The sequence below is a fragment of the Miscanthus floridulus genome, chromosome 1 (genome assembly GCF_019320115.1).
Source record: "Miscanthus floridulus cultivar M001 chromosome 1, ASM1932011v1, whole genome shotgun sequence".
Classification (NCBI taxonomy): Eukaryota; Viridiplantae; Streptophyta; class Magnoliopsida; order Poales; family Poaceae; genus Miscanthus; species Miscanthus floridulus.
In genome coordinates this window covers 65,973,774-65,996,378 of record NC_089580.1, presented here as the reverse complement: position 1 = coordinate 65,996,378, position 22,605 = coordinate 65,973,774, and the positions used below count along the sequence as shown (strand labels likewise).

The window sequence follows — 22,605 nt, the reverse complement described above, 5'->3', positions numbered from 1 at the left end:
TGGCCCATGACTCACAGTTTCAGTCGCCCCAGACTAGACTTGGGGTGTACCAGGGCTGAATGGTAGAGTGGCATTATCCTAGGCTAGCAAGCGGGCGGAATCAGCCCAGTTGACGACGGTCAGCGAAGAAGGCAGATCTTGTGGTTATGTAAAACCTCTACAGAGTGTATAGTTGATCGATCGATACATGTGCCGACTTGTCGGCTATGGACTTTTCCTGGGTTTCGCTTAAACTAGATAGTGAGATGAGTCCTTCTCTTCTTCCCCCATGAGAGAGTGTCGGTCATAGCCAGGGGCTACGGGCCTTGAGACAGTGCCGAGAGGGAGTTGGCCTGTCGACTGAGCGATGATATAGTGATGGTATGGTGATGGTGTGGAGATGGTGGTGTATCGATCCCTAGATCGAAATCTGGCTCTGGATGGAAATGGGGCGGAATGGGTGTGGGAATGGTGTTAAAACTTGACTATACTATTAAATACTTGATACGCTAAAACATAGGAAACCCCAGCCTGATAGGTTCCTTTTGATTATATCCAACTTGCATCCAATTTCTATAAAGCAATGCTCATAGGGTGGGAGTGGCCAGTACAAATCATACTGATAAATTTTGGCACATAGGTTCTGCTGAGGAGTATAGCTCCGAGGAGTTTGACGGTTGAGGGGTTCGTTCCTACGCTCGAGTTTGGCGATCTTATCTTCAAGCTGTTCTGAATGAATGCTACTTTTGATTCCGCCAATGCGGCGATGTAATAAATTATGTAATTCCGCACTATTTATACTCTGATATTATCGTTGTATGAAAGTGGTATTCGACTGGAAATTTGGGTAATATGATCTACAACGGTCTTATTACACTTCAACTCTGTGGATTTCCCTTCGCGGAAATCAGGTCGCTTCAGTTAGCACTCCACTAGATCCTGAATACATTTGCAATGAGTTAAAGCATCTAGTGGCACTTTGATAACCGCATCTTGATACGAGTTTTACCCCTCTTAATAGTACGGCTATCGATTCTAAATGTGACCACACTCACTAAGTGTCTCGATCACCAAAATAAAATGGCTCCTACCATTTATTCCTTTGCCTTGAGCCTTTTGTTTTTCTCTTTCTTCTTTTCAAGTCCAAGCACTTGATCATCACCATGGCATCACCATCATCATGTCATGATCTTCATTTGCTTCGCCACTTGAAATGTGCTACCTATGTTATGATCACTTGATAAACTAGGTTAGCACTTAGGGTTTCATCAATTCACTAAAACCAAACTAGAGCTTTCATTAGTGTAGTGCCATAGCCATTGTGTGGTTAGAAATAATAGAAACTAGAATTATGGTAGGCGGTTTCTATTTTTAGTAGGCTAGCGCAACACTTGCTTCGCCTCATAATTATCTAACCGATTTGTTAAAGCGTTGTTGGAGAAATTTTTAATAGGCTATTCATCCCCCTCTAGCCATTAGGACCTTTCACCACCTCTCACGGTAGCCACCACCACACGCCTGTCACATCATATCCATCAGAACCAGATCTGGGGCACTCCATGCACCCAGTGCACCCGTCCAGGGTAAATCCTCTCACTCCGGCTGATATCACCAAAGAAACATGTCAAGACAAGGAATGTCTCCAGAACTCCTCAATCACCACCACCCACATGGGATTCAACGCTCCCATCGCGCCAACCTACCATCTATCTCATGGGGAAGCCTCACGGCCTACCCCGGTCCACCAACCACATCAACCAACCAACCATCACATCACATATCAAGGCATATATGTAATAATGATGGAAGTAAATGCAAGCAAGTAGATAGGCAATATATAAGTGCGAGTGCGAAGCTAGGTAGTCAGGTTGAAGGGGTTTTCAATCAAGGCAAGGCTCAGGCAATAGCATGCATCACATATACTAGCAATGAGTAAAAGTAAAGCGCTAGCATTTCTACTTGCAATGCCTAATAGGTTTCTCTAAGATAAGGTGCTGCAATGAGTAAAAGTAAAGCGCTAGCATTTTCTCTAGGGATTTAGGAAGAGAGGCTACCTCCAAGCACAAACAACACAAGGACCAAATCACACATGCATGCTTAGGCTAAATGCGGTGCATCAATTATGTGTAAACTAAATTTGAAGAGGATGAGCGAGAGTTAGGTTTTTGTTTTAGGAAATAATAAATCATGAGTGCGGGTTGCAAGATGAATTCGAGTGCGGCTCGAATTCAACCAAGGTTTTAATTTTTCCTCGAAAATATTTTATTTGAAAACACATCTTGTCATGTAGGTGATCAATCTTCATGACAATCAGTTCGTTGTAAAAAGTTTTGAAGCTCAGATTTTGAATTTGGGGCGGGAAGGGAAAACATTTGACTTTTGTTTGACCTAATATGTACATGCAACACATATTTAGGCAACAAAATTTAAAAAGTTAGGATTTTTAAGTTGCACAAAAGTCCCCGTTGTTACACTAACTAGCAGATTTCTATGCAATTCCATAAAACCATATATTAAATCAGCAATCTCCATTCCGTCATTCTCCATCCCGTCATTCGAAGGTAACTAAAACGCAACTGAAGAGCTCACATCCATAGGGAAAGCTTAGGCGTTGCTATCCGTTACAAATTCAGATGCTCGAATTGAATAATCGTCATTGTCTCCTGGGCTCTCTTCGCCTGCCCCGCTTCCCACACCCACAAGCTAGCAAGCATGCCTTTAAATCTTGAGCCGACCTCCACAGTTAGCAAGGCCTGCTTATTAGTTCTACGCTGCCACTATTGAAGCCTAAAGGCTACGCCAACTGCGAAGCCTCCGCTACTACGTTCCCATCTCTCCGTTAATCAATTCATCACAGGCAATCTACTACTACTACAACCAGCCGGGATGCCGACCAACTAATCTCTGGTGACTACTGCACTCAACTGGGATGCCAACACAACTAATCTGGTGATATGACTTCGTCGGCAGTTCCATCAGACGCGTTCACTGCATCCTGGTGACGACGGCCTAGCAGTGGTTGCACTCTTCAGTTTCATGGAGTTCTCTGCTAGATCAGGTGAATGCTTTTCCAGACTTAACAGCAGTGCATTATGTATATTATCTATTTCTTCAAAAGAAATTGACAGCAGATCCTGAAACTACTCATCCGTCGTTCTCCATGTGGGTTGTTCATTGTAGTCCTATGCTATTTTCTCCCTTTTGCTCAAACAGTTGATGCTGGTAAAAGGAAACGATGAAACTGAAGTAATGTTTACTTTCATATACTTTTTATTTTCAAAAGTTCTATTTTTTAAAAAACTAAATCGGGGTAAATTTGTACAATAGTTCTTTAAAAGGTGGACAAGTAGAATGGTGTTACTCTTTTCTCTCAATTTATCCCTCAAAGCAACTAGATTTTTTTTTTAAAAAAAAAGCAACCAGGAAGCCGATTCTTCTATAGATTTCAGGCTACTGAATACTGACACCATTACTACCGATAAGGTCATAAGGCGATAAGAAACTCAAGAACTGCTTTTTGTAGGGTTTAGGGTAACAACTATCTGAAATTACACTCCACCAAGAAGTGTTCATCTGGTACCGAGTACCGACCTACTCCGGGGTAACAACTGTCTTTCCTGCTTCTATTTGAGTCAGTACGCAGTCAACTTTTATTTCTTTATCTTTTCGCAGGTGAGCCGTGAGGCATACTCCTTTCACTAAATTTGTATTGGAAAGCTCAGATAAACATGTCTGCCTGTTCCAGCTCTGCGAAATTATCACTACTTTTTTCGCAGGTGAGGCATAGTCCTTTTTTCTGGCTGCACTTATAAGACCGGTAGTGAAGATGTGGCAAACTGGCAACTGACATTGAAGGCGAAATGCAGGGACCGAACTTTGAGAGGTCGAACTCTTTCTTACGAGTTGTATGTCCGTGTCGTCTGAGGATGCCGACGCCGGCTGACGCGAAGTTGGCAGCGACGAGCACCTTGTCCCAGAGAGGTTGGGACTGAGGTTAAGGTGGCGCGGGCTCGGAGACGAGGTGTCCTCTGCGACCAGGGCTGCTACCATGACTAGGCGACTAGCATTACTCCTGATTCTCTTCTCCGTTATACGACTAGCTGAAACTTTTACAACAGGAATGAGTAAAGAGATGCTAGTCTAAGCCAAGCCACATTCGTAACTCCGCCGTCACCATGCGGTTTGCATCAAACAGATTTGCGAACTGGCCTTCTTATTCTTGCTTCCATTTCTTTTCATTTTGCAATAAAATACATATTCCTTTGTTTGTCCTACAAAAATGTATCGGATATTGATGCATATTTTTAGGGTCTTAAACATAGCTTCCATAGCACCTTAACAGATGAAACACGAGCCAAAGGCAACAGGTGCTTTAGCTTTCTGCAACTGTCGAGATATAAACATAGTGATTCCCAGGGCTCCATGGCGCCGTTGTCACTCACAACTCACAAGATAGCCGTATCTACTCCCTGCTCCAGTCCAATATGCCAAGCCTACTCCAGGAAGCCAGACGGCTGATCCGGTGATCCCAGGGGATCGGGGCAAAACCTAGAGAAGATCTATTTGCTTCTGCACAATTTCCCTGACGAATCTCATCTTGTTGGCCATTCTTCCTGCCCGTGCATCCAGGAAGTAACAGGCACGCTAGTTCATCCAAGAAGGAACAGGTATGCACTGAAGAGAGTGTAATGTTTTTCTGATGCTTGCAAGCTCCAATTTTGAAGACATGAACTGTCGTGCGGATGAGGTTTCATCTGCTTGGCCAACATCACTAACAAAACGGCAGCAAGTGGTGCATCTTTCAAACAAGTATTGGTTGATGAGCTATGAATTCTCGGGGAAGACGGTCTGGATGAACTTCAAGAAACGCTCTTTGTAGAACTGGGGGTCCACAGCAGAGATTGAGACCGAATCATATTGCATGGATTTGACAGCATGCTCGATTTTCTTTGTCATGTTGTACTCTTGCAATATGTCAATGATGCCCAGGTAGAGGACGACATCATACACCTCACCGAATGGTTTGCTTTCATCTTCCTTAGGGATTTGCTCTGCCCTTGCAGGCATGTTAACTCCTAGCTGGATCTGAAGCCTAACAAACATAAGAAAGGCATTAAAAAAGAAGCTGCTGTAATTCTCCCCCTTTGAAACTACAAGCACTGTGCCAGTGCAACACAATTTCCACAAGTTACTCAGAGTATTTGAACTACAAACAATTACCTGGCTGTACCAGGCAGCAGAAGGTCTACTTCGCCAAATCCAGCTGCTGATGCACGCAAACGGCTGCCTCTTATGTGAGGACCAACAACAACACTGTTCTCACCACTGCTTTGAACCAAGACTAATCCTTCTGGATAGCTAAGGGCATCATCTTCTTGAGCATCTGTGCCAACCATTTTTGACCAAACATTAGCGCATCAAAAAAGGGGCAGACCCAGTGCCGGAGGCTCCCACATGAGTGGGGTCTGGGGAAGGGAAAAAACGAGGCAAGCCTTCCCCCCCGCAAAATCTGCGGAGAGGCTGCTTCGAACCCGCCACCTGGTGACTCAGTGAGACAGCTCTCACTACTGCACCAGGCCTGCCCTTCAAAACATTAGCGCACCAGTCTTAAAAAAAATTAACATGGAAATGCACAAGTTAAAGCAATAAAAAGAGGCATTGCAGATCAATAGCAACTATCAGACATATTTGTACATCACACAAGACAACTTAAGGCTGCCTAGCTCAAACATGATTTGGAAATTAAGAAAGTTTAGGACTACGCAACATGCTAAGGATTTCCAGGTAATTTTGGATGTTGGGATGCATAATTCGAGCTCCTTTTGAACAAAAATGAATTTAAAATGATCATTAGCTTGGCAACTACAGCCTACAGGCTCCAGCTGGACACAAAGAGTAGATATACTTCACTATTGAAACGAATCAATGAGTATTTTCCTTACACTCAGGGAGCAACATTTTATGGAAGGTGTTAGGCGTGTCCTTACTCCTCACCTTCTTCTGAAACAACAGTCAACCTATCTGCTGCCATGCTCCGGTGATAGGATGCACGTGTCCGCAAGTGCTGTGGAGCTCTATAATGAACACCAAGCAGTAGGCTGTAATCCATTATCCGCTGTGTTCTCAAAAAATCACTGTCTGTTTCAATCTGCCTGAAGAATAATCAACAGTATTTGAGATAAGTGTAATGTGATCACATAACAGAACACATAAGAAGCATGATTTCTAGAGAAAATATGCTCACTTAAGTAGAGCCTCACGCCAGGAAGGTTCAAGATAAAAGGAATAGTTAAGATCCAAATCCTTCAGAGTTGTGTTCTCGTCAATTTCAACTTTGTCAGTAGAGCGGCCTAAAGATGAGCCTTTCAAATCAAACCTCCGGTGAATTCTCAATTCAGTGCAAAACATGTTTCCCATTACAACAAACCGGAACTGCAATTTGCAGATATTAAGGATCATTACACTAAAAAGGAAGGGAAAAAACTAAACTAAAGAAACCTTAGATGAAATCGGTGCTGATGTCAATCATTACCTTTTGACCACTAAAAGGTTTCACCCTGTGGAGGCCAAAAAACTTAGTTATGAGGGTGTTCTCATAGGTATGGACATGATCATAATAGTTTGGAAGCATTCGTAAAAGAACCTACAGGATAGTATAGAGTCATGAAAAGTTCAATTTCGCTTCCTAGGCAAATGGCCGTACTATACATGCACAAACTATCCAACAATCATGACAGCTAAGAAATACAATCTCTGTAGTCTAAATAGATAATGGACCTGCACTTCAGATTTTCGGAGAGTCTTAATCATGAACCTATCATCTTGTGACAAGAAAAAGACACTTCCACTCTTTCCAGGGGAAGATAGTTCCCTAAGAGCAGAATTTCCGCATATGGAGATCATATAGTCTGCAGCATCAATCTTGAACATCTCTCTCAAATTCCTACAAAAGTGGATCAATATTGTGTTTTAAAGTATGAGTCTGGAACAGAGAGAATATTATAATTTAAGTCAGGAGAAACAACAAAAAGAATATGTCAACAAGAGGCCACAATGAACAAAATTGTGTTAAGTGTGTAGAATCTAAAGGTCACTTGATTTGCAGTGGATAAGGACATCACATCTTTTTTAGATGCACATATTGGCATAAATGTCAGAGATGCGGACCTGAAAACCATGGGACAGTAGTCTTTCCATTTAAAATCTTCCGCTGAATGTGAAGGAGTAAGCCGAGATCCTTCTTTTGGGAAGTTCATCCAGAAACTTGCTCTTGGTCCAAAATCTGAAGGATGAACTTCACGTTTTCGAATTGGTGTAATCTTTCCAACTGTGTACCTAAGTACAACAAAACGTTGCCGATTTCAAATATAATTAAAAAACAATCTGTAAACATCATACTCTGGATTTAATTAAACAACATGTATGTTGCAGGAGCTAGCAGTTCCTAACACGAAAAGCGCAGGTTGCAAGCTGGAGGCAGTAATCACTACTTGCAGTAGTTCATACTTCTCAATGTACCATGCAAATGGCACTACAAACTTTGAATGGGGCGAGTTCCAAACCATATCTGTAATATGTGTTTATGAGATATACAATCTTTTGCATTTTTTTTTTTCAAAAAGCAACCACTACTTGCTGGTGCTAGTACATCACTCAGACCTTACATCATTGCTCTCTAGAAGCTAAAGAATGAATGATACCAACCAATTTTTTTAAAACACATCATTAGTTGCACAAGCCTGATGACAAGGGACCTGTTATTATATGGCATGATATTACTACATGGTTGCAAGAGAGGATTATTCTATAAACAAGAACATTCAGTAGGGAGTAGCTAGGCCAGTAATAGCTGAACAAACAATGAACAGTAAAAAAGAATGCAAACTGAAACCATGATCTCAGGAGGTGCTACCTGATTCCAATCTGCAGGCTGAGCATTAAATCATAGCTTCTGTGTCCCTTAATTATTGTCTCTCCAGGCTTTTTTGTGTCCCTCACTATTTTCTTCTGGCGGCGTTTTGTCTTCTTTGAGGAGTCTGAAAAACTCCTGTCAAGAACCACCTCACTGATTAGAACACCTTGCATGTATTCTCTTTCCAGTATGGGCAAACGTGAATCACTCAAGTTTTCCAAGCTTTCTAGGCCAGAACTTTCACTCGATTCATGGCCAATAAACTTTTCAATAGCCACCTCAAGACTCCACCGTCTTTCCAAAGACACGTTCTTCAAAGGAGGCTGCTCAGTTGAATTCCTTTTGTACACAACATCTGAAGATTGCCTAGTCATACCAACCTTCATGTTCCCCATGTCAACTGAGGAAGAGTGAAGTATGCGTGAACCATGATTCTGCTTTCTAATGTCAGGCAATACACCACGGCTTCTTAGATTATTTATATACAGCTCATCGTTAACAGGAACTCTGCAACCGTTCGGATAGAATTTACCTTTCCCATCCTTCAGTCCCCTTGTCCATGTTCCAATATAATACCCGCATTCATTCCATGTATAGATTCCATACCCATGCATCATGCCATCCATCCAGTTACCCTCATATGAGTCCCCATTTTTCCATGTAAGAGTTCCTTTCCCTGACATCTTGCCACTTTTCATGTTGCCAACGTAAGTGTCCCCATTCGCCCATGTGTACTTCCCATGACCTACTATTTCTCCCTGAATCCACGAACCTTCAAACATGTCTCCATTTGGATATGTCTGATGTCCAAGCCCATGCTTGCGATTCAACTTCCACCGTCCCTTGTAGATGATTTTATCTGGCCCCGTATAGGTGCCTTCACCGAATACGTAGCCACCAGAATACTCACCCTCATAGGTAGCTCCAGATGGCCATCGCGTCTTTCCTTGCCCATGCCTCATCCCTCTCCTCCACTCACCCTCATAGGCGCAACCATCTGACCAGCGATACTGGCCTGAACCCTCTGGTGTGTTCCCCAACAATGTGCCGGAATAAATATCTCCATTAGCAAACCTGATCTCCCCAACTCTGAAACCAGGATTTGTTCCAGCAGCAGTTGAATCTTGGCCATTTCCCAAACTGGCCAACACCTCCTTGTCTATGTTGCAACTAGTGTCTCGGAATAAGTCAACCCTTGCAGAATGGGAGACCGCTTCTAGCTCATTTCGAAGGGCCACAGGGGCTGTCATGCATAACCCCTTGGAGGACTGATCCACAAAAATGCAAAAGCTAATATCCAAAGCACTGCCTGAGAAAGGTTAGATGAGATATGTAAGCCATACTATTTATAAGATGCACTGGAATTAACCAAGTTATAAACATTCCAATTTTAGGAACTTTTTTCAACAAATTATTACAAGGTTAAAGAAGGACGCAGAGAGGCTACAATGAACAATCTGTCCTACTGAGAGAACAATAGGAGACACCCTGGCGTTAATCTGGAATACTTGATCCTAAATATATATGTTTGAAGGAATTTCGCTCAATCATGCTGAATTTACTATGGTTCTTTCTTATTTACCTTATTTCATGCATAAGCTGAAAGGCCCTAATGAATGTTTGATCAATCCTGGTTAATCTGGAAGAATCCTGGTTTACCTTAAGGTGTTTCCTATTGTTCTTTCCGTAGCGCAGATTGTTTACTGTAGCATCCCTGTGCTTTTCTTTAATCTTATAATGATTTGTGGAGAACAATTTCTAAACATTTTAATCAAGGATAAATTGCAATTAGGAATTTATAGGTACATATCGATTCATATATGAACAGAAAAATAGGCTCAAAACTACCTCTAACCCATGCTCTACACAGCTCAGCCTAACCATGAGCTACACATACTAAAAGCAAGTATACTAGAGACAACACCGACATGGTTCAGAGTCTGAGAATCATGAATATAGTCCTTTTTTTTTCTTTTCTTCTTACCTTTTCTTAAGAAAAGCAAAACAACTGATCATGTCTAATTCAGTGAGCGGAGGTACATACATGATCATTGTAGTTTTGCATGGTTCTAATCGTCAACTGTGAGTTTGATTTTCAAAAGAGTTACAGGAGAGTAAGGAACGGGGGCAGGCATACCTCACGACTTTGGAAGGGGAGCTCGCTGGAGGGGATGGAGAGGCCTCGTCGCCGGCACTACCTCGCAGACCTGCAGAGAGAGGAAGAAGAGGTGAGCACGGAGAGGATCCGTGCGGCTAGCGGAGGGACAACTCTAGTCTCCATGTGAAAAAAAAAGGGACAGTGGAGGCAGGGGTGCGCTGCCAGAGCAAGCGGAGGGGAGGAGCGGATGCTGTACTGCTGTGGACGGCGCAGACCTCGCCGCCGGATCCACGAATCGCGGCACACCGATAGGGATCCAGCCGTGGGAGGAGGCGCTGCGCGTAGACTCACCCGGAACGGAGGATCGGAGGTAGCTTGCCGGGGAGGAACGGGTTGGCCGGAGGAGGCGGTGAGGCTCCCGGCGTCTGGAGGCGGCGTAGTGCAGCCTGGGAATGAGGAAACGGGAGGCGTGCCCGTGTGTTGATCGGCGGACGGAGCCACGGAGGCGTCTGGCCCACTGAGGCTGAGCTGCTGCGGCAGACTCTCTGCAAGTCCGCGAGTGGATGCTGCGGGCTCTGGCCTCTGGGCGAGAGCAGGGCAGGTAGTAGACGTAGACGTAGACGAGGACGCCGGCGGTGGTGAGCGATTGGATTTGGCCTCTTGGCTTTGGACCCGCTCGCCGATCGTGGTCGTGGGGGGAAAAAAGGGGGCGAAAAGCTAGATGACTGAGAGATTGAAAGGGAAACAGCACACTATTATAAGTATTATAATAGACGACGTTTACACTATTTTTATTGATGTCTCTACTTACTCACTAATCTTTCCATCTTTTGGCTGCGGTGCCTATATTAGCCCAAATTAAGTAAGTAGGTGTGACATGTCAATTTGGCCGTGATTGGGTACGAGGCCAAAGGCAAAATTTCATGAACTTGAACTGCTAAAATAATACTTCCTTCGTCATGACACGTTCCATCAGAGGTAAAGTCATGCTAAATATATTGTCAATTGTTAAGAGAATTAATATCATCTTATAGCTACTCTAAACACGTATCTATTGATTTAAGTTTTATGCCATAAATTTGCATATTATTTAACTAACTGTTGATTGAAGTGTAAAAACAATTCAATAGTCAAATATGTTTATCGTTTCTTGACGGAGGAAGTATAAGATACTCTGTGGTTGAGTGATTAAGTTTATTTGGCTTGATTTTGAAGACAAATGCCATTTTGTTTGCCATTAGCTCGGATGGTCCAGCGTAGAATGTATACGATCTGTTCGCTTATTGGTTTCAGCCAAGGTTTATCAGACAGTCAAACCAGCACCAGCCGGACTTATCAGTCCAGCAACCCACCAGCGAACAGGCTCACAGAGACAACACAATCTTTGAATAGACTGCTGTTGGCACCGCCACGGCGGCTTCATTGGAGGGAGGCAGTGACGTTTTGAGAGAGGGAGGGACGTCCGGTGTCATTGGCTTGATTAAGATACATCTCTCTCTCCATCTCGTCGTCCGGTGCAGCAGTAGCACGCATGTAGTGATGGTATGAGCAGAGTGGTGCCTTGCAATTCTTTTGTTTCGTTTTCTGTTACCTAGGCGATCGAAGGCTAGATACTTTGTTAATTGTATACGAGGCAAGGCGGGGTAGCAAATCTATTATCCATTTGTTGGATGCTTTCCTAGGGCAATTGTGTTGGGTCAGCACGCCATGTGAAGTCAACGCCTGTATGAGCCCACATGCTAGTGCCGTGGAGTTAGCTCCGCTCCCCCAGTTCAGAAATGGTAATCGTATTTAACCAGAGAAAAAAAAATCTAACTTTATAAATTTTGACCAACAATTAGGGCTCGTTTGGCAGGGCTTCACTTCACTAGTGAAGCAATTTTTTTTTCAGCTCCACGAACAGCTTCACCAGTGGAGCTGAAGCCATTTTGGTAAACCGTTTGGCAAAACGGCTTCCCAGTGAGAGCATATTTTTAGGGACCTAGAGGAGGAGCCAGGAGAAGCCACTTTTTTTTGGCTCCATCCCTCCCCAAATCACTGTGAAAGCATGTTTTTAGGGGCTTCACTAGTGAAGCCATTTCACTTTACCCGGTTTGGTAGAAAACAGCTCCAAACGGCTCCAGGAGCCGATGGAGAAGCCCTGCCAAACGGGGTCTTAGTCAAATTGTATGAAAGTTTAGAACATAAAACTTGCATCAATAAATTTATGCTAAAAGTGTCTATAAGATGATATTGATTTTTAAGCCATCAACTTTATATTGTAAGAAAATTAATTATCAAAATCTATTTTGTATGACTTTTTCTCTAGTCGAATACCATTACCATTTTTTAAACAGGCAGAGTAAACATTAGCAATAAAATTAGTATTAGTGGATCAAACAGACCTGCTAATTATTAGTTGAACACCAACAATACTATATGAAATATTCCAGGATGACATTTTTAGATAGAGGGAATACATAACAATTAATTGTGTTCAGCGGCTTACAATACAATAATATGATAATGATACAATGCTTCATATGGATTATTTTTACATGCCTATTCAATGTTATTATAGGGGCGTGATAGTCTTATTTATAGTATTATACTCCCTCCGGCCTAAGATAAACTAGATTTTCAGTTGTATTAAGATCTAGATTTGACCAAGTTTGTATAAGATATAGTATTAACATCTACCATATCAAAGAGGTAAATTATGATAATACATTTTATAATATATCTATTGAAGCTTATTTGATGTTATAATAATTATTTTTTCTATAAATTTAATCAAACTTAGACTGATTTGGCTTAGGACTACTAAACATTTCTTATACTCCCTTCGTTCCAAATTTTAAATCGTTTTAGCTTTTTTAAGTAAATAGCTTTTGTTATGTATTTAAACATATATATTTAGACATATAACAAAAACTATATAATTAAAAAAGCTAATATAACTTGTAATACGGAGTAGCTTAGAACTGAGGAAGTATGATACAATACAGTATGATTAGCCAAATGTTGTACTCCCTACGGCCCTACCCACATGCCGTTTGCAAGCGAAGGTTTAGCGCCCTGTTCGCTTGGCTTATAAGCCATACTTTTTTATTTAATGAATAGTATTTTCTCTCATAACAAATTAGCCAACAGTGTTTTCAGCCATGGCTTATCAGCCAAGCGATCAGGGCATAGATCAATCAATGGACCAGGTCTCAGGCGTAGTTCATTAATTAAGTACCACCGAGGAGACGTATGATTAAGGCTCAATCATCGCTGGATAGATAGAACAACAAAATATATATTTGTTTTTTTATGCTCAACTCTTCGAGTACAAGTTGTAGTATTTGAACTCACGCACTAACTCATACCACCACACACACAAACTCACACACATCCTAGTACGTAAAACTAGACCTACACCTACACGAAGATGCTTCACGTGGCTGAGAGGTATCCGAAGTCAACCAGGTTTCGTACGTGACGGGTACGTCATTCTGACTATTGTGGCACATCCACATGTGACGCTGCAAATACCCAGGACCTGCAAATTTATTATCGAGGAAAAACCCAAGTGAGGCGTTCGAGTTTCGATCATGGGGATCGAACTCACACCCAGCCGCTGGCACACCTGGCCAGAGATAGACTATAAAACTACTATACTATAATTTCGGAACTCAGAAGTCTACCGCTCTTATCCCAGCCGGCTAAACCAAACCAAGCAAACTTATCGCATAGTGCTTCCTCTATTTTTGAATAAATCAATCTAAAAAGTTATCTTATATCAAAAATTTTGAGGTCTGATTGAATTTATAGAAAAAAACGCTGAGATTTGCGATAACATTAGATACACCCTAAACTATATTTTCATAATATGCTCATTTGGTATCCCATATATATATATATAGTTAAACATAAAAAGTTTAACCTATGACAACTCTAGTGTAATTGATTTATTCAGGGCCGCAGGTTATATATACACCAAACGAAGCAAACTTATCACAGAGTGCTTCCTCTATTTTGAATAAATCAATCTAAAAAGTTATCTTACATCAAAAATTTTGAGGTCTGATTGAATTTATAGAAAAAACGCTGAGATTTGCGATAACATTAGATACACCATAAACTATATTTTTATAATATGCTTATTTGGTATCCTAAATATTTATAATTTTTTTTATAAATTTAGTTAAACATAAAAAGTTTAAATTATGCTACCGTGCCGGCAACACATCTGATGTCCAATGCATGGGATGGAATTACGCGCAATGTGTATTTGGAAGCACCTCGGCTGCCTCCTAATAACATTGTCCATCTATTTCCTTCGTGTTTCTTATGCGTGCTGTGACACTGGAAGCTAGATGTAGGGTGTAGGCACTGGCACGCATGATGTGGATCGTCTCTACTTGTCTCGTAAATCACCGCTCACCACCCTACGCGTAACACGTGACATAGACATATGTGGATGGTGTTGGATTTAATTGGGCTTAGCTTATCATATGTTCAACTAAATCAAAATAAAATTTAAAGCCTAGAATAAATACTATGTGCAATAAAGGTGTAGTCCCATATAGGGACTGACTAGAGATTGAATCAACTTAAATATGGATCTATTGTGAAATTGAGAGAGGTGAAAGGTATCCTACACGAGTCAAGGCCGACCCAAGCAACAACTCTCTGGTGCCTTCGGCACTGGTCCTGCTTCAAGGTACATTCTCGTTTGTTTCTTTTTCATATAAATATAATCAGTATGCTTGTTAGCATTGTTAGCGGGTTAGTCATATAAAAAAGAATAAGATCACACCTACACATGATTGGCACGATTACCTTACCGTTTTTCTAGATTACTGAATTGAGTTTCCACATGCCCTCTATGGCTCTATGTACACAACCTTACCAGTTTCAGCATGGATTGGAGTATTTAATTTTTAGTTTCTTCGTCATTTGCATCCCCCCCCCCATTTTTGGCCTTTGGCTTTTTGAGAAACGGCATGGTTAGCGCTCAGACGTTCGGACAGACACGCACGTCCGGGCGCCCGCGTAGCCTGCCCCGGTCCGCTAATTCCCCCCGCCCTGCACGCGCACTCCGCCCCTGTCGTAGCACGCACACGTCCAGACGACTCGCCTATGACACGCAGTCCACCCCGTCCGCCTCGATTAGACCCACCCCCATCCGTCTGGCTGTTCGCCCGGCCCCACACGCACACCCCTCCCCGTCGGCCCCTAGCGCTACCGCGTGCCATGTTCGTCGGCTCCCTGGCTCGCCGCGCCCCATTCCCCAGCGCTTGTGCCGTGCCGCCATCACTCCCCGCGTCCCCTGACTCTCCGAGCAACATGAAACACTTGAATACGACATACGTCGTCTAAAACAGATGGAACATTTAGAACATGTATTTGCAACATATGTGTGAAACATATGCAACATCCAGATAAAAACACTTACAACTTGCAACATGAAAACACTTGCTGCAATATAAGACTGAAATAGATAAAATATCTGAAACATACTATTGCAACATATGTTCAAAACGTATGCAGCATCCAGATAAAACACTTGCAACTTGCAACATAAAACAAGTGCTGCAACATAAGACTGAAACATATGAAACATATTGCAACATATGTGTGAAACACATGCAACATCTAGATCAAAACACTTGCAACATACGCTTGGAACAGATGAAACATTTTGAACAAATGCTTGCAACATGCCTCTGAAACACTTGCAACATTGCAATATGTGCAACATCCCCGATATGCTTTTGCGACATTCATATGAAAAATTGCAATATACCTCTGAAAAACATACATTTGCAACATAGGGGATGGGAGGCCTGGGGACTGTCGGGTGGGAGTCGGTGGCAAGCAACGACGCGCGAACACCACTAGCATCCGGCCGCGCTCGTGGGTGCCCTTGGCTTAGCTGGGGATGACCCTAGGCGCCTCGACACATGCGCCCAGTGGCCATCGGTAGGGGCGGCTACGGTGAGGCATGCCAGCGGCGTTAGGGGGGGTGGGGAAGAGGCCGGGGAGGTGCTCTGCTGTCAGCGGATGCGAGATAGAGAGCGAGAGATGGGGAGAGCAGAGGCAGTGTGAGTAAGTTGGGGACGCGGCGAGGGATGGCCGCGGTGGGTGGGTCACACGACGCAGGGGTCGAATCCGCGCGGGCCGGGCGCGGGACGGGCAGGGCGAGCGATGGGAGGGAGCAAGTGTCGCGGGCGAGGCGCGGCGTCCGCTTGGGGCGGACGCCTGTGGCAAGCATTATCGTTTGAGAAACAATCAATTTGCTTTTCAAACAAAACAGTTTAACATACGACTTCTTACGCAAAAAATCTATGTTAGTTCCACATGGCGGCTGCCTTGGGCTGATTTTTTTTTAGCAAGCGCGGTTTGGATTCAGTTCTCCTAGGATTCTATGCTTTATTACGACTGGAAAAACTAGTTCCAAAAACTTTTCCCAAAAAGTGCTACAGTAGCCATTCCATCGAATCTTGCGATACGTGCATGGAGCATTAAATGTAGACGAAAAAAACTAATTGCACAGTTTGGTTGGAAATCACGAGACGGACGTTTTGAGCCTAATTAGTCCATGATTGAATACTAATTGCCAAATAAAAACGAAAGTGCTACATTAGCCAAATTCCCAAATTTCACCCAACTAAACACAGCCCAAAGCTTAAAACTAGCTGGTTGCACAATAAAGAACCAAAAAGGACCGAACAGAGCATCATCATCTTCATAGTTTATTGACTCAAATTATTCGTAACAAAGGGTATTATAAAAGGAAAATGCAACTTGACTACTTGAGCTACCTATAAACGATGACTGTATATTCCTACTACTTACGTAGTGCACACATAGGGTATGATTTCGAATTGTGGACGATACTAAACTAGAGTTGTTAGCAGCTAACGCCCGGCCCATGGCGCGACAGTGACATATTTGAAATTTACTGACATGCTAACAACCATTCTCGTTTCTTAATCTGTATAATCAGGCTGGCACTTGCTCTGTACTGGTTTAAGAGGAATCGTATAAACAAAGTGGCGATCTGCAGGAATAAGATCCGTAACACAAATAAAACAAACCGTATCATCACTGTTAGCTTATATATTCTGGTACATTGCATCTAGGACTAAAGCAAGCTTTGAACGGATGCTGCATATATAATCTGATCCAGTTGGTTTATTATTACAAGGGAAAGCTATCTTTCACTCAGTCAAGTGGTCTGTACCTTTCCAAGACTCATTGCTTCAACATCCCAGGCTCAGTTCACGCACCGGGCTGTCGTTTTGATTTTCGTAGGTTAGAGTGCAGGTTGGGAGATCACCAGAGTTTGCTTGTGGGCATAACATGTACTACTGCAGAAACATTCTTGGAGGTGCTATTTTTTTTCAGGAAACAGTTTGAGTACTTTCAAACCGTCCCTAGAAATACAGTATAAGAGGTCAACTAGGAACGGGGTACATCAACGGATCCAATAATTCAAGTGTTTAGACTATCTTCAATTCCATCCATTGCGCCTACTTCCATTTCTAGCAAACTTTGGTACATGACATGTAAAGTGATATCAAGTAGCCGCGGGACACTAGAAAAAAATACATTTGACTAGTGGACACTTTGACTTGGGGCTAAATTTCTTATGAACACCGTCATGATTAAAATAATAGTTTTTGGGCTAAGTAGAAGAGAGAAAGGTGATGAAATGCCTTATTTGCCCCTGGCCCTACTGGTTAGACCCTTTCTTTTTCCTCCATTCGATTCCCTTTTCTTATGTCTCCTTTCTATTTCCTATGTTTTAATGTGAAAATGAACTATTCATGTGAAATTCCTTCACAATATAATTCTGTGTGCACATGCACGCCTTGTCGAAGTCACGTGTCACGCTAGAACACTCTTAGGTACATCTCATCGGAGTACGAGCTCATTAGAAACAGGTAAAGTTGAAGGAAAAGCTCCTCGGCGGTAGAGAAGGGCACTGTCCATAGTGTAGCATGACACAAGTGAGAGAAAATGGGTGGGAAGGGGTGGGCGAAAGGAATTGAAGAGAGACGACAAACCTAGATGGAGGCGTTGAAGGGAAAGAGAGGGTAGGACACTCAGACATCCTCCATGAGGGTGAGGGTTGGTACCACTAGAGATTGGTACCACTAGAGAGAAAGATGGTTACGGGTTGTTATGAGCTTAATGCTAACAAAATGAACATCCCTAAGGCATCAGCCCTAATGTTTAAATGCATTTCCTTAATTGATTTCCAAAGTCCATGAATAGCCTTACTACCTCCAATCCTGTTGTTTCTTGTTCAGATTAGCGATAATCTCGTCTAGAAGTTCATGTTGAGAATCTTCTAGCTTTGCATTAGCACTGCTAGCTTCGATTTATGATTACTTATGAGGTTTGTATATGTGATGCCAATTCTCTATCCATGACAAGAATCTTCTAAGTCTGTAATTTTAGGACAAAATTGGGCACAAATTTAATCATGGTTCAACTTCCAATCCAATTGAAATTTAACATTTCTAGATGAGGAATTAGAGAGAAGAGAAAAGCTCAAAATGTAGATTCATGGTGGGAGAAAAGCTAAAATTGTAGATTCATAGTGGAGTCCTGATTCTAGCTAGATCTTTGGAGAATGGTGGGGAGCTCCCGACTACAGTGCTATGAACGCCAATCCAAGTGGTCTCACGTCAAAAGGCCTTCAGAATCAACATGAATCGTCAAAACAAGTCAGCGTCCAGAATCTGCCAGGGTGCTGCGACACCGTCTTTTGGTCCGTTGGACTGTGTATCGTGTTTGGGCCCATTAGGGGGCGTGTCCAGGGTAGGCGACGACCCTAAGAACATTATAATCATACGCCACTGCCGTCATTAGGTTTTAGGTTTTGCTTAGATTAATCTGTCAAGAACAGTTTCGCCGTTCATTGGTTTGTGAGACCACAACTTCGTAAGATTAATCATTCATCTGCAATTTGGTTGCTTTCTTTCTTGTTCTTGCTTGTGTTCTTCGTTGCGTAGGCAGGAATTAGCCTTCTTGGCGAGGTCAACCGGATCCGTGTCTCGGTTGATAACCAGAGGAGTTGTGGTGCTAAGATTGCAGGGTTCGATCTTTCGATCTGAAGCCGGATCGGTGTGTCATTCTCCGCCACAACGATAGTTACCACTACCTGACGGAAGATCGGGATCCCCGTTCCCATTAAGTGGTATCAGAGCTAAGGTATACCGTTAGGTTCACATTTATCCTCTAGTTTGGAGTGTTTCACATTCGTCCCATAGTCCAGTGTCATACTTTTTTTTCCTGTCCTAGAACCTTCCACGCCATAGCCATTGTATATTTTAGTTTCAGAGTCCGCCGTGTTGAGTTTGTGTCCTGGTCGAGGTCTTGTTGATGGTTAGGTCGTGTTAGAGTCCAGTTCGTGTCTTTTCCCCCATCGTTTCCATCAAATCTTTGCTGCCGTGACAAATTTTGCGCACATTGTTCCCGTTTTGTCCTCTAATTCGGAGCCAATTCTTAAAACTGATCTAATTTTCGCATACGAACTCTGATTTTGACGTTCCATATATCAAAATCGATAAAAAAAATTCAGATCCATCCATCCTCGCCTTGTCGGGGTCAAAATTTTTTAATTTGGTCAAAAACTGGTCACAAGATCTTCTTTTTGTGGTTATAAGCTTTTTATCGATTTTGAGCACGTCTTCTGAAATTTTCACAGGCCACGTCTTTCAATTGTTTAAGCTCATATTTTCTGTGGTTACTTCTTTTGTGCTCCTAAGTGAAGGAAAAATATCAAAAAAATAAAAAGAAAAGTTGAAATTTCCCAAAAAACAACAACAGCCTAAAAAAATAGAAAAAAGAGAGGGGCAAAAGAGGAACAATATCTAGAGGAGCACATAGAGAAGGCCAAAGTGAGCCGTGTTAGCGTGTGCTGTCTTGTTCCTTATTTGTGTTGCTGTTGCTATCCACCATACTTGTTTTTCACACACCTATTACCTTGCTATCCACCATACTTATTTGTCACACACCTGGTACTTGAAACATTTTAGACCAGCAACGAGAACAAGTACTTTGGATTATAATTCAGCATTACTTTCTGTCACTGACTTGTGTGCTAGATATACATGTTATTCTTTATGTGCCTTCCAAGCTCCACAAACTCTTTAGACCAGTACAGAAAAAGGGCCTTGCAATCTCGTACCACTGCATCACAGGTATCACGAACCAGCCGCCGGTTGTACCGCCCACTGCTTGCGTTGGTAAAAATTTTGTAAGAGCTTGGTAAGACGCTTCCACTTGCTATTGAAAAGTGACACCACTACAACCACGTAGTCATTTGATAGGGATAATACTTTTGTGTTGTCTTTTGTTGTCTTCTAACAATGACATGTTGTTCGTATCCACCGACTTATGATGGCATAGGTGCTGATGAGTACATGGAGTGGGAAATTGTCATAGATAATATATTTGCTACTCGCTTTATGTGTCCAAGGAGGAAGGTAAAAAATACAGCTAGTGTTTTACGACATTCTGCTTTATCTTGGTGGGAGTCTTTAGATCCTTCTGATAAACCTCAAACTTAGAATGATATGAAACTCCTTATGCGAGAAACCTTTGTTAATCCACCTCCTATTTTGACTTCATATGCTGAGGTGCACCATTTAGAGGAAGAGTCTGTTGTTATTCCTCTTGCTATGACTAACCTTCTGTAGGATAATGTCCATAAGCGAGAGGATGACATGGAAGAAAATGAGGGGCTCACAACCTCATATGCAAATTCAGAACCATCACTTCACAATGCACCTATTACTCCCGCTGAGAACACAGGTAATACTCATGGTGCTACACTCGTAGAAGGTGAGAATTGTTTTAATGTACTAAAGTTTTCCATAAACCATGCTATCATAGAGCAATTGTTAGTGGAACCCTCTCTTGATTTATCTCTATCCCTTGATAATTTGCTTGAAGTTCCGTGTGATAAAGATGAATTGGTTGATGATGCTTCAGTTTTACATGTTTTGGAACCAGTCACTTGTGCTGAAAATAAACATGTTATTCATATTGCTACTAAAACTGATGAGTTCAAACTGTTGTCTGCTTTACATACTTTGGGTTACATTGAATTTGATGTTTTGTGTAACCTAGATTGTTTGGAGGAGAGCCTTTTTAAATATGTTGATTTGCCTTGGTTTTCTAAACATACATATCATGTTATTGGCAAATATAACAACAAGGGACAATATTTGATACATCGAGTATACATTCATAGTAATTTGAATTTTCCTTTTGTTGTACAAGATTATGATCATTTAGAGGGCAGCCATAATAATACAAATATTTTCTCATGTTCCTCAAAGAAACAAGTTCACTTCCAAGAAGGGGAGCATTGTTGGTTGCTACCTATGTCTGCGAGACCATCTATTCCTTCATTGTCTTTGGTTAGTTCTAATCTTTTGCAGGATAGTGTTGACATACATCGTGTGCATTCGGATCATGGAGTCTACATGCTTGCTGAAATTTTTATGCGAGATGACATGCTAGAAACTTAGAAACATGGTCACGTTCCTTCTCACAATTATTTCTATTCCCTTTGTCTTCGCAACCCTGTTCTCCTTTATGTTGTGCAGGATCAGTTTCAAGCACAATCGACGCCGAGGACAGCTTTTCATCAAGAAGGGGAGGATGATGAGGACATGACACCCATGCATATGACCATGTTTGGCACTGGTATGGAGGGGTAGGAGGCCAGTAAGGGTGTCCAAGTTAAGAAGGAGGCCAAAGGCTAATTCGGTTCGAGTCCCCGAGGTGGAGGCCCAAAGCAACTCAAGTTTGAGTCTGCCTCGGCCTCCAGGACCAGTCTGCCTTAAACTTGTCACCCAGGACGCATCCGGACTCCATTTTCGACGATCCATATATGGTTGGAAAGCTAATTTGATAAGGAAGCCAATCCAAGTAGTCTCACATCAAAAGGCCTTCAGAATCAACAAGAATCGTTGAAAAAATCAGCATCCAGAATCTACCAGGGTGCTACGACACCGTCTTTTGGTCCATTGGACCATGTATCATGTTTAGGCCCATTAGGGGGTGTGTCTAGGGTAGGCGACGACCCTAAGACCTTTTATAATCATACACCGCTGCCGTCATTAGGTTTTGGGTTTTGCTTAGATTAATCTATCCAGAACAGTTTCACCGTTCATCGGTATGTGAGACCCTAACTTCGGTAGATTAATCATTCATCTGTAATTTGGTTGCTTTCTTTCTTGTTCTTGCTTGTGTTCTTCATTGTGCAAGCAGGGATTAGCCTTCTTGGCGAGGTCAACTGGATCTGTGTCTTGGTTGATAACCAGAGGAGTTGTGGTGCTAAGATTGCAGGGTTTGATCTTTCGATCTGAAGCCGGATCGGTGTGTCATTCTCCACCACAATGATAGTTACCACTACCTGACGGAAGATTGGGATCCCCGTTCTCATTAGTAGGTCTAAATTAAGAGGGTGTACTTGGTGTTATTGAGTCATGGTCTATCGGGGTCATGATCCCCGGGTGTCTCAAGGCATCGAATAATGGGCAGGCCAAACGGCCCATGAGGAACTACTGGGGCCCAGCTAAGCGAACTAGGCCAATCATTGAAGCCGGGGTCGGCCATGACC

General features: G+C 42.4%; 1 protein-coding gene across 2 annotated transcripts; it reads right to left on the bottom strand.

Annotated features, from left to right (window-relative positions):
- Window positions 1-4,149: 4,149 nt before the first annotated feature.
- Window positions 4,150-10,669, bottom strand: LOC136534752 (phosphatidylinositol 4-phosphate 5-kinase 9-like). 2 transcript variants are annotated; one of them, XM_066527206.1, is made up of 10 exons: window positions 10,246-10,669; window positions 10,029-10,098; window positions 7,892-9,200; window positions 7,147-7,314; window positions 6,757-6,922; window positions 6,512-6,622; window positions 6,224-6,411; window positions 5,974-6,131; window positions 5,200-5,362; window positions 4,150-5,071 (listed from the first exon to the last, which is right to left on the bottom strand). In XM_066527206.1, the coding sequence occupies exons 3-10, from the start codon at window positions 9,139-9,141 to the stop codon at window positions 4,804-4,806; spliced, it is 2,472 nt and encodes an 823-aa protein (XP_066383303.1). In that variant the 5' UTR covers window positions 9,142-9,200; window positions 10,029-10,098; window positions 10,246-10,669; the 3' UTR covers window positions 4,150-4,803. The 2 variants fall into 2 exon arrangements, with proteins under 2 accessions (XP_066383303.1, XP_066383250.1); XM_066527153.1 differs by having other exon boundaries at window positions 4,151-5,071; window positions 10,341-10,669.
- Between the last annotated feature and the right edge of the window lie 11,936 nt (window positions 10,670-22,605).